Genomic DNA, 12799 nt, shown 5'->3' on the forward strand with positions numbered 1-12799 from the left:
CGGCAGGCCAACTCTGAGACGATATAACAGCTCTTTGGACGCGTTACCAGGTTTGTTATGATGTAATATTCGGTTAATAAGTTAACAAAACTATCTGTCAATGTCTCTTGTTAACCCATTAGCTTGCAATGCACCCAGATGTGACCTACTTTAGTATTTTACTCTGTCTAATGTCAGATGATTTTACTCAACAGTGGAAGAATATTGTCAGTTAATAAGTTAACAAAACTATCTGTCAGTGTCTCTTGTTAACCCATTAGCTTGCAATGCACCCAGATGCGACCTACTTTAGTATTTTACTCTGTCTAATGTCAGATGATTTTACTCATCAGTGGAAGAGTGCTGTCGGTTAATAAGTTAACAAAACTATCTGTCAGTGTCTCTTGTTAACCCATTAGCTTGCAATGCACCCAGATGTGACCTATTTTAGTATTTTACTCTGTCTAATGCCAGATGATTTTACTCATCAGTGGAAGAGTATTGTCAGTTAATAAGTTAACAAAACTATCTGTCAGTGTCTCTTGTTAATTTGCAACGCACCCAGATCTAACCTACTTTAGTACATACCTCGCTCCTCAGTACTAAAACCATTCATCTATTTCTTAGACTGCGAAGAGCATGGTGAGAAACTCAAGCTTTATTGCAACGAATGCAAAGTGGTTTGTTGTACTTTCTGTGAAATCGAAGGCAGCCACAAAGATCACAAAACTCTCCATATTCACGAAGCCGAAGACCTCGACAAGAGAGGTCTGTGTCGTTTGCAGCAAAAAGTTGACGAATATGGCGAGAAATATATAAAATCTCGTAGCGACGTTCAAAAATCTATTGAGGAAACGAAACGAAACGATATTCGAGTTCAGGATCTTGTTAGAAGGTATTTTCGTGAGCTGAAGACGTCGATTGATCATGGAGAGAAAATCATCTTGGAGGAAATTGATAAGCGAAATAAAGCCACTTTAAGATCGCTTAACGAACAATTGAGGTAATGAAAACCCTGTAATACACCTCGCAAATATCGGCGCTTTTCTAATACAGACATCTCTCTAATACAGACTTTTCTTTCTAATACAGACATCTCTCTAATACAGACACCTCTTTAATACAGAGACCTCTCTAATACAGACATCTCTCTAATACATACAGACTCCTCTCTCTAATACAGATACCTCTCTAATACAGACACCTCTCTACTACAGACATCTCTCTAATACAGATATCTCTCTAATACAGACATCTCTCTAATACAGACATCTCTCTAATACAGACATCTCTCTAATACAGACATCTCTCTAATACAGACATCTCTCTAATACAGACACCTCTCTAATACAGACATCTCTCTAATACAAGCACCTCTCTAATACAGACATCTCTCTAATACAGACATCTCTCTAATACAGACACCTCTCTAATACAGACTTTTCTTTCTAATACAGACACCTTTCTAATACAGACACCGTTCTAAAACAGACATCTCTCTAATACAGACATCTCTCTAATACAGACACCTCTCTATACAGACACCTCTCTAATACAGACATCTCTCTAATACAGACATCTCTCTAATACAGACATCTCTCTAATACAGACTTTTCTTTCTAATACAAACACCTCTCTAATACAGACATCTCTCTAATACAGACACCTCTCTAAAACAGACATCTCTCTAATACAGACATCTCTCTAATACAGACATCTCTCTAATACAGACACCTCTCTAATACAGACACCTCTCTAATACAGACCTTTCTCTAATACAGACACCTCTCTAATACAGACACCTCTCTAATACAGACACCTCTCTAATACAGACATCTCTCTAATACAGACACCTCTCTAATACAGACGCCTCTCTAATACAGATATCCCTCTAATACAGACACCTCTCCGATACAGACACCTCTCTAATACAGCCACCTCTCTAATACAGACACCTCTATAATACAGACACCTCTCTAATACAGACATCTCTCTAATACATATAGACGCCTCTCTAATACAGACATCTCTCTAATACAGACATCTCTCTAATACAGACATCTCTCTAATACAGACATCTCTCTAAAAGAAACACTTCTCTAATACCGGCATCTCTCTATAACACAAACACCTCTCTAATACAGACACCTTTCTATTGCATGCTAAGATTCTACAAATCTACGACTATCTTCTCTTTTCAGTTCAATGATCGAGATTTCAAGCCGTGCAAAAACCGCCAGTCGAAAATGTGACGAAATTTTAAGTCTGGACTACTTTGGCTTGATGGACGCCAAAAAAGACGTTGAAAATGACGTCAAAAATGTCCTTAAGATGGAATGTAAGACTGTACCATGTGTTTCTTCCAAACTTCTCTGTCAGTTTCCAAAACACGAAACATTACTCAACGAACTAAGAACTTGTGCAAAAATTGTTGCAGGTTGGTGGAAATAATCTTAGATCCGTCTGAAAATATTGATTTTTGCCGATATATTATAATTGAAATTATTTTGAATTTAGTTCCAGACGCACCAGTCCAGTTGAGTTGTAAACTAATTGAGCCAACTGTCATATCTGTCCAGTGGAGTCCACCTTCGGCGAGACCGTTCATCTATCCAGTACAGGAGTACCTTTTACAGAGTGATACAGGTAGGACACATTAAACGATCAGTTCTAAACTGTTCTTCCTAGAGGTCCAGTAAGGATCATCTCTTATTGATCCAGTGTTACTACAGGAGGAAACCTAAACTAAACTAACTTTATTTATACTGGATAGCTCTATCAGTTCTAAACTGTTCTTCCTAGAGGTCCAGTAAGGATCATCTCTTATTGATCCAGTGTTACTACAGGAGAAAACCTAAACTCACGTTCCTTTATTTTGCAATGTAGGTGGAGAAAATGGATATATAGATTTGCATAAAGGCAGCTCAACAAGTGTTTCAGTCAACACACAAGATGGCAGTATTTTGGGTGATGTGAAATGCAAACCAGACATGCAAATGAATCAACTGCAAAATCGCGTACAATTTCGAGTCGCCGCTATCAACATTGTTGGACAGAGTCATTGGAGTTCTCCATTTGCCATTCGAGTGCCTGGGCAATGATCGCAAAATATAGAACTGGAGTTTTGTTTTGCATATTGGATTCTTTAATAAGAATTAAAATTTTTTATTGAAAATTGCAAATGAGCGTGAATTGTGTCTTTAGAATATTGTTGATTATAGATATACAGTGGTGTAATTTTTAAATGAAGCTAGAATTACAAAAATTTTTGAAGCAAATTATCATTATCTATTAGAAATATTTAGGTCTAAATTTATAATCAATGATAAAAATGTATAATGGTAAAAATATTTGTCCATTGAAATTTTCCTCACATGACTGGTGGGCTGTTTGTAGCGAGATAAAGTTCTTTCAGTTCAGTTCAGTTCAGTTCAGGAAGGATATATAAAAAGGAAGGATATATGAAAAGGAAGGATATATAAAAAGGAAGGATATATGAAAAGGAAGGATATATAAAAAGGAAGGATATATAAAAAGGAAGGATATATAAAAAGGAAGGATATATGCACAGTGTTGTTCTGACAATGCATATAAGAGGAACTCCCACTGTATTTTACTATGCGTTGCTGAATGGTGAAGAAAAGACCACTGTGCATAGTTGTCGAGCTTCTAATGTGGTAGGCATATCACTCCAGACGTTTATACCAAGAACGCATCTTTCAACTGTGTTAAGGTTTCCCAAACTTCCTAACGCGACAACCTCACCTTGTCCTTGTTGCTGTACCTGAATGGTATGTCTGACAGCTGTACAACCACCTCTTGGCTGCTGCATTGGAGTCAATGGCATCGTTATGCCTGACGTTACGTCGTATGAGATGACGGTGTTTAATTCTTGACCACCAGCATCGACCCCTCCCAGAAGTAGGACTCTGTTTGACCAAATTATTGTCGCCATTCCTTGCACGCTGTAAGGTAAACTTTCAACTCTTTGGAGACAAGTGTTGGTGCTAGGGTCATATACCAAAATCTGATTGTATGGGTTAGTGAAGCCTCTTCCTCCACCAAAGATGAATATTCTACCGTCAATCATCTCAGCGCCATGCCATGACATTGGTTGAGGGAGATTACACAAAATTCTGGTGGGGTAGGGGTGTGCGAGGTCAACTTCATAGATTTTGTTTGAATTCCCCCCAGTTCCAGGATCACCGTTGTCGTCATTTCCCCCGATGACTATCAACTTTCCTTCACGAGCAACCGTCTGATGAGCACACAGTGGAACAGGCAGTCTCGCGTCAGAGGTGATCCATTGCGGTGGGGTTTCATCAAGATCTAATATTTCAATAGTATCTGTTCTTCCTGGGCCAGTATCACCACCACTGACAACAACTTTATGATCGATGGCAATAGCAGAATGAAGGTAACGGGGAAGATTCATTTTTGGTAACGTGATCCAACTTTCTTCATGGATGTTGTACGCTTCTGCAGAGCTCAGGCTTTCCCCGCTTTGACTTTGACCGCCAGTGACTATTATAAGAGGTGACCGCCAGTGACTATTATAAGAGGTATACCTGATAGATTCTGCCATATTATAAAAAGTAAGAGATCTAGATTCATCTACACTTTCTGAATTCGCTGACCCATAACGTGATTTGCTACGTCGTAAACGGAATATTCGCCTTATCAAAGACATCGCCTAAACGAAGAGGATTGAATGGAATTAGTATTTTGTTGATTTCATTAAGCCCTTGATAATCACAAAACATTTTTATTACCATGCAGTTCCAAAGCTAGGTTCAGGGCCTTTTTTAACTATATAACTGGGGGTGCGTTCGCCCCCTCATCCTGTCACTCAGCCCCCCCCCCCACTGACGGGTTTTCGCCCCCCCCCCAGTGAATGAGATATTTTCCTTTTACAAAGCAATAAAAAGTTAAGAAACATGTGAAAGTAAATTTTTTCTTGATATTAAATGACCTTTGTAATTTCCCTTACTGAGAAACGTAGAGCCTTTGTTGAGTTGTTTGTTTATATTCTTTTTCATGTTAAATGAATTTTATTTTATTTTTACGTTTTATATTTTTCAAAAGCAAATAAATTTTAACTTATCAAAATTTTCTTGTAGATTGCATTAAAATAATAAATTTTGATTGGTCTAGCGTCCATAGATTCCAAATTTTGATCCCAGAATTTAATTTATATGCTTCTGAAAACTGAAAATTCGCACCGCGTTGCCGCTTCGCGTCCGGTCTGTGTCGACCTTTACGCTTCTAAGCGAAGTGCAGAAAACGAAACAAACTTCCGAAGAGGCAAGTAAGTGCAAAAAAATCACTTTAAAAAAATACAAAGTCCCTTTAGTCATTTTGCCCCCCCCCCCCACTAAAAAATTCTAAAAAAAGGCCCTGGCTAGGTTTGTTGCTGTTATAGGTTATGATCAATTATGAGGTTGATAACGACAAAATATTTTGTAGGGACTCTCAAATAACAATGATTAAATTCGGTTTTCACATGATATTATTAAAACTATCAAGCCTCATTTTTGCAGTTTTGTCGTTTTCAACCAAGCGTCCGGTAAGTTTCAAAACAGTGACGTAATGTATCAATCAAATCGCTTCCATATATTAAACTGGGGCCGGTTGTTCGAAAGGCGTTTAGCTTAAACGGTGGATAAGCCAAAGTTTAAAAATACTCTCATACATCTTGTGAATGATTAAACTTCAACATCTGAACTGAACATCAAAATATTTCAGCTCAGTTGTTCAATAAATCGATAATTTTGTTTTCCATTTTGAACTTATCCTCCGTTTAAGCTGAATTAACGCCTTTCGAGCAACCGGCCCCTGCAATGGGGCCTGTTTCAAGGCTTGTGGCTTATTCTCAAGTTTAATAATATTGCTATATTGCTATATACTTTTATAGCTACATATAAGTATTTCGTCCAGCCGTAAAACACGTCACTATCGAGAACCTTAATTAAGTAAATGATTTATTAGCTGCCAGGCTCTTTCATGTAGGAAAACTCCAACTAACTGGTCATATAAATATGTATGCGCTGACCATACAATGCACGAAAAATTCCAATATTGAAATTTCATTGTATGGTTGGCAAGTGATCTGTCGCCAGGCAACAAGAAATCACGTGATTGATTTCGACCAATCGCGTGAGTAGATTTAGGCCATTACACGAAGATTGTATATTAAACAACATCACACAAGTTCTTTATTTTCTTTGTTTTCTTGATAGCATTAATGATAATTTGGCTTCAAATATTTGCATATCTAAAAACTCTGTAGGAGAAACAAATTTGTTTCAAGATGACTGTCATTAAATACAGTCGCCATATTGTCATATTAAACACAGAAAAAATAACCAATAGAGCTGAAAAGAAATCCTGAAATCAGTAAAATTCGAAAGCTTGGCTTGTAAAAATATGAAGGAACGCCACACCAGTATTTACTAACTAATTTCAACTTATATTTTGTACGAAATGAAGCACAGTTGATCTAAAACGAGTTGTACTCACCAATCAAAGCACACTGAATCTTTCACGGACAAAAAAGTCAGAAGTGGGTTCCGTTTTGACGAAGAACAGGAAATTATATTGTGCTGGAATTTAAGAATTGCAATAAGTTAAAAAAGACATCACTCTAGTTTGCAAATTTATTGTAATATTGATCTATACTTACTTATCAGCACGAAATTGAAAATTATTAATCCTACAATTGCAATGTCAGCCGAAAAAATATACTTTGGAGACATGGAACATTGGTTTTGACAAGAGAAGCAATTAATACACACGCAATTTCATTCCTGTAAATGAATAAACAGCTCAAAATGTACAATTTACCGAGAAGCTCGCTAAAATGATCTTGCTGGAAGTTTATTGAACTCAGTAACTATCAGGGGCCAGTTGTACGAAAGCCGGATAGCGCTATCCACCGGATAGTGGTTTTTTTAATCCCCTCAAAATCGCCCGTTGTTTGGTATAACTTCGATTAAATCTTAGTATTCCTAAATTAAGGATCCTCGTTAACGATTGTTGGTTCTAAAGCTGAAATTTTATTGCTTTTCAAGTATCTTTAGAACGGTTGAAAAAGTCACTATCCGGTGGATAGCGTTATCCAGCTTTCATACAACCGACCCCAGTCCGACAAATTAACTATAGAAAATACAATTTCTAAGGAAGAATTTATTTGGAGTAATTGTTATGTATATTCTCTTTGATTTGCATTATTTTGAAAGACAAATGTAGAAATATATCGATATATATATAACGAAGACAGACGGAAACTCAATATAAATCTGAGCAGTTCCAGAGAAGAATCATGCGCCGTAATTTCGAAATATCTTACCCAAATTCAGTTTTCTGCCAGCACTTCCTCAAATCACTTTCATAACAAGCTCTGCAGGAATGCCTCTATTATAATATGTATATTCGTGGCAGCCTAAAGATACCCGGAAAACAACTCATAACCATTTAACCGTAGATCCTTTGCGGGGGCGACTTTTGAAACATTTCACAACATTATTGTTGGCTTTTGAATAAATTTCTTGGATCAAACTCTCTACGGCTAGTTCGATGAATCAAACTCTCTACGGCAACCAAAATTTAGAAAACATTATAACATTATGTAACAGACGATTCGTCTTCAAAAATATTAAATGTTGTATTGGAAAGCGCACAATTTAAATGGTCGCTCGTTTTATAGTAAACATATACTTGCAGGAAGGTGTGTATATGTGTAGCGAGATGGGAAAACTTCGATTTGAGAAATTTCCAGAAATCTGAGAAAAATTTCCAGAAATCTGAGAGAAATGACAGGCGATATTTAAAGAAACTACTCCGTGAGGATTTGGATCAATTCAATAAATTTTGTTCGAAATTCCTTCATTGTAATTGCCGATGTAGATTAATTTATTGTTATAGAAAAGTGTCTGACAACATTGCAATTAACTGTGTTGTTGGGCAGAGGTTCTGGAGTTCCCGTTTTCTATTTGAGTGGCCGGGCAGTGATCGCAATATATAGAACTGGAGTTTTGTTTTGGATATATTTATTTAATGTAGAAGTACAACGAGAATCCTAAGAAGTAGTAAAACTTGTCTCAAAAAAATGTTTATAACGTTAAATATGATACATTATGAGTTGCATAATATTGTGAAAGATTATATCATTTAGAAATATTATATTAACGTCTTAATGTGTATAATGACAAAAATGTTTAATTTTAGAAATGTTTGTGGAATCAAGGATGAATCAAGTTCATTTGAATTCATCCTTAACGATCCTGCTTTGTGATAAATGCAGAACAGTTCTATGTGGTAATCATTATTACAAAATAAAATGTATATAACGCGTGTTCTGATTGGTCGAAGCCCAATCACGCCATCTAAACACTAAAGCCATGAAGTAATTGTTTAATATTCAAGCAAGGAATTCTTTCTTTCTACCAAGTTATTTTGTAACGAGTTTTATCGTAGAGGATATCTTCACTCGATGAAGTCGAAAATTACTGGGGATACGACCATTGTGCTGCGTTCGCGAGGGTTATTTAAGGGAGGCATATCTTGCCAGGTTCCGTCTCGGAAATCGTAACGTTCCGGGCTCCTAATATTTCGCCGCGAACTCCCCAAGACTACTATAAACCCGGTGGTTTGGTGACTCACAGCACAACAACTACCCCTCTTCTCCTTCATCGATGGTAATGGATAGACCACTCCTGTCTGAGGATTGTACGCGATAACTTGATCCAATTCTTCTTCATTCTGATCAATACCTCCCAGCAACATCACAATGCCCAACTTAAAAACCGTCGCCATTCCATGAACTGCGTAAGGCAAACTTTCCATCACTCTGAACTCTCTCGTAACCAGATTGTAAACCAAGACCTCATTATTTGGCGCGGACACATTTCTTGTCCCACCAAAGATGAAGATTTCGTCGCCGATCAACTCTGCCCCGTGCCCCGCCCTTGGTTGGGGCATTGAACACAAAGTCTTGGTGGAATAAGGTGGGGTCAGACAAACCTCGTAGATCTTGTCAGAATTAAATCCTTCATCACCATTATGTCCACCGATTGCAATCAACCTTCCTTGATAAACAACCGTCTGATGACCTGACAAGGGAACAGGTAGCTTCGCAGAAGATGTTTTCCATCTTAAAGGAGTTTCACCAAGATTCAGAGTTTCGATGGTGTCGGTAATCTCAGCCCCAGTATCCCCACCGCTCACAACAATTTCATTACCAACAACGACAGATGACATGAACGAACGAGGGATGTTCATTTCAGGCAGGGGAACCCGTTTACCGCCATGAAATATATATTTCTCGACAGTTCTAAGAATTTCTCCATCTTGTCCAACTCCACCAATTACAAAAATATTTTGCGTCACAACGGATCTACCAGGTGCTGTCTGCGCATGTGTATCATCTCTTCGCCTGTGTATCGTCTCTTCTAACTGCACTTCCCTAAGTCTCGACTTCTTTTCCTTTAAATCTTTTTTCTCAACTTCAAACTTCATCAGCTCTTCCTCCGCCTTCTGCAACCCCAACTCTTCCTCTTCTTTCTCAAACTCCAACTCTTCTTTCTCAAACTCAAACTCTTCTTTCTCAAACTCAAACTCTTCTTTCTTAAACTCCAACTCTTCTTTCTCAAACTCCAACTCTTCTTTCTCAAACTCACACTCTCCTTTCTGAAACTCCAACTTTTCTTTCCGAAACTCCAACTCTTCTTTCTGAAACTCCAACTCTCCTTTCTGAAACTCTAACACTCTTTTCTAAAACTCCAACTCTCCTTTCTGAGACTTCAACCCCATCCTATCCAGTGTCCGCTTCACGCTTTCTAAATGCAACTCAATTTCTCTTTGATCGAACTTCTTAAACGCCAAATCCCGCTCCTTTCTCTTTTGACCCAACTCCATTCTCTTTTGACCAAGATTCATTCTCTTTTGACCCAACTCCACTCTCTTTTGACCAAGCTTCATTCTCTTTTGACCAAGCTTCATTCTCTTTTGACCAAACTTCATTCTCTTTTGATCAAACTGTATTACCGCTGAACCCCGCTCTATTTCCTTCTGTTTCAATTCTGTCGACGCCGATTCCATCTTAATTTGTTTCAATTTTGGTTCGTTTTCCCCTAATTCATTTTCTAACTTCTTTATATTTGACTCCAACTCCAAATCCCTGGATTGCAACGTCATTCGTGCTGAATCCTCTTCCTCCAGTTTTACTTTCAAATCTTTATAATCAAATCTCTTCATCTCGAATACTCTATTTATTTCCTTGAGCATCATTATACATGATTCAAGGCTGTTCATATTATCACGCACCATTCTTTCCTCCAATTCCAACTCCACTTTCTTTGTTTCTACCCTTGGTCTCTTCGATTCCAACTTCACTTTCTTTGTTTCTAACTTTTGTCTCTTCGATTCCAACTCCACTTCCCATTTATTTGTCTTCGATTTTAACGCACCTAAGTGACCTAAACCCTTCTCGTGATAACGTATCATTTTCCTTGATGAAATCTCTTGTGTTCTTGGTTCTAACCAAGTTCCTTCTTTTCCCAACTTGACGTCATGCCCTGCAGACTCAGGATATTCTTTCCTTAATTGCAATTCTTTTGAAGAGCTTTCTTCTCCCTTCCCACGTTCCATTTTAATTCTGCAAATCCCACGAATCGGTTTCTCAATTTCTCGTTACAATTTCATTACCATCATTCCAACTGTAACTTTCGCTTTGAGGTCGTTTGGATCTTATGCCTCGTCAAAGTTTTGTTGTGATTTTAAATCTTGAAGAACTTTTCCACTGTTTTGAAAATTCGTTGTGTGATTAAGACAGACTACCTGAAAAATTAAACAACAGTAATCTCACGCTAGGCCTATTGTAATGATCCCCGAGCCGGTGCGAAGCACTGCACCGGGCGAGGGAACTAATTCCGCCCGCAGATTTTAATTACGCCCAGGGAATGCAAATGCGAAATGAAAGTTGTCCGCCATGGACGTTGGGCGTTTTTGTAAGTTATGCGCATGCGTGAGTTTAAGACGAGTTAAAACTGGTAACTAGCAAACGTTTAGAAACGTGCGATTGGCTACATTAAAATTTGGGTCACGTCAGCATAACTGATATTTTGAATTATAAAACTTTTTTTTAAATATTTTTCATTTTGATGGTCTTAAAAATATACGAAAAATTGACTCGTAAAATTGATTAAAATATAATGTAAGAGATGCCTTCGGATAGAAAAACTTTCATTCAAATGGATGGTAAAAAATCTACGATTTTGAAGCATTTTTAAAGTGTTTTTGAGCAGGTAAATGGGTAGATTTTGTATTTTAAAGCATGTAAGTATTTTGTAAGTTTGGATTTATCAACAAATGTATGACACCTCTTTGAATTTATTCGTCAATTTTGTTGAAATTTTAAAGGTGAATCTGTTTAAAAAGTAATGAAATTTCGCTAAAAATTGTAGTATTTAAAACTATTCGTAGCACAATTATGATTATAGTCGAATTTGACAGCTCGAGAGTCGACTTTATTATTGTACCAAGATATAAGATTTTACTTTACGACTTCGATCATTCAGCAGAAACGAGTATTATAGAATTTCAGTGATGGAAATATAGGTTCATTGCTTCAGGCGAGGGGATTTTGCATGCAATGTATTTCTAGTGAGCATTTAATCCAGCTGTAATTACCTAATGAATAATACCGCTTCCTGTTTACATAATTGTACTCGTGCACGTACGGAGCAGAGTTGGTAGATATGCAAATATTTGAGGCCAAATTGTCATTAGTGCTATCAAAAAAACAAAGAAAACAAAAGGCAAAGACAAAGGAAACAAAGAACTAGTGTGATGTTATTTGGCCTCAAATATGCAGCTATCTACCAACCCTGGTACGGAGCCTGAATTCGGATGTGGGTACAATCGATACACCCAATTACGCACGGAAAGCCAGCTAGTGCAAAAAAAAAAATTTTTGATGTCTGGGATTTCCACGTTTGTTGGCCATTTAATAAACTGTTGCTGTCTCCTGTTAAGTGCCAAGGACACATATGCATCTCTTACGACACGGGACACTGCACCCTTATCAACACCAAACGTATCCCCAACAACTTGTAAAAACCTCAATGCCACCCCACTTCAGACCAGCGACTTCAAACACACGATCGAGTCATGATTGTTACAGGAAGTTAAATTAAATATACATATATACCACAAATAATCACAGATTAGAAATGTATAGTTAATTTAACTTCCTGTAACAATCATGACTCGATCGTGTTTTTGATACTGGTTCGACGAGCAGTTCAAGGCATCCTGCATAGACAGAAACGGGGGACATGTTGAAGGCATAGGACCCTAAATTCGTTATTAAATGAACATGAATTTATGTAAATTTTGCTACATAACAGTTTGTCGATTCAATTAAATTTGCATTTTCTTTTGTCTGCAGGTCTCATTTCGAATTCCCATCGGCGAAAAAATTTTATTTCGAGCAACAATTTTTAAAACACGAGAACTCGGCCAGTTTTGGTCGTGTCGATATAAGAACGGTATAATCGCAAACTAAATAAGCTAATCTTTGTTGCCATATAAAAATTATATCGTTTACTTTAGCATTTTTCTTTAACTATACTCGAGAATTCGTAATGATTATGAATTCAATGTTATAAATGCTGAGCAACAGCTGACGTTGTTGTACGAAATTTCAGGATAATCCTGTTTTCTTCTGGTAAATTTTAACTTATCTATTGGATAGCTATCCACTCCACTATCCACGCTTCGTGCAACGCGTTTTTATCCAATGGATAACTATCCACTGAAT

The 12799-nt window shown here is 37.3% G+C and overlaps 4 protein-coding genes across 4 annotated transcripts; 1 reads left to right on the plus strand and 3 right to left on the minus strand.

The window, feature by feature from the left end:
• Nucleotides 1–4: 4 nt before the first annotated feature.
• LOC114538316 (E3 ubiquitin-protein ligase TRIM58-like) lies at nucleotides 5–3148 on the plus strand (the record flags this gene model as incomplete). The annotated part of the gene is made up of 5 exons (XM_028559465.1): nucleotides 5–50; nucleotides 607–982; nucleotides 2181–2416; nucleotides 2497–2625; nucleotides 2866–3148. Coding segments are annotated over 5 exons (1002 nt in total), but the record flags the coding sequence as incomplete, so codon positions are not given.
• A 447-nt stretch (nucleotides 3149–3595) lies between these two features.
• LOC114538325 (actin-fragmin kinase-like) lies at nucleotides 3596–4434 on the minus strand. Its single transcript, XM_028559478.1, has one exon. It carries the CDS (start codon nucleotides 4412–4414, stop codon nucleotides 3596–3598), a length of 819 nt encoding a protein of 272 aa, XP_028415279.1. The 5' UTR covers nucleotides 4415–4434.
• A 4029-nt stretch (nucleotides 4435–8463) lies between these two features.
• Nucleotides 8464–9495, minus strand: LOC114538326 (kelch-like protein 18). Its single transcript, XM_028559479.1, has one exon. The coding sequence runs from the start codon at nucleotides 9493–9495 to the stop codon at nucleotides 8464–8466; it is 1032 nt and encodes a 343-aa protein (XP_028415280.1).
• Nucleotides 9496–9700: 205 nt separating this feature from the next.
• On the minus strand, nucleotides 9701–10718 carry LOC114538323 (golgin subfamily A member 3-like). The gene has a single exon (XM_028559476.1). It carries the CDS (start codon nucleotides 10624–10626, stop codon nucleotides 9751–9753), a length of 876 nt encoding a protein of 291 aa, XP_028415277.1. The 5' UTR covers nucleotides 10627–10718; the 3' UTR covers nucleotides 9701–9750.
• Between the last annotated feature and the right edge of the window lie 2081 nt (nucleotides 10719–12799).

Source organism: Dendronephthya gigantea, unplaced genomic scaffold (assembly GCF_004324835.1).
Source record: "Dendronephthya gigantea isolate DGI-Jeju-01 unplaced genomic scaffold, DenGig_1.0 000180F, whole genome shotgun sequence".
NCBI lineage: Eukaryota > Metazoa > Cnidaria > Anthozoa > Malacalcyonacea > Nephtheidae > Dendronephthya > Dendronephthya gigantea.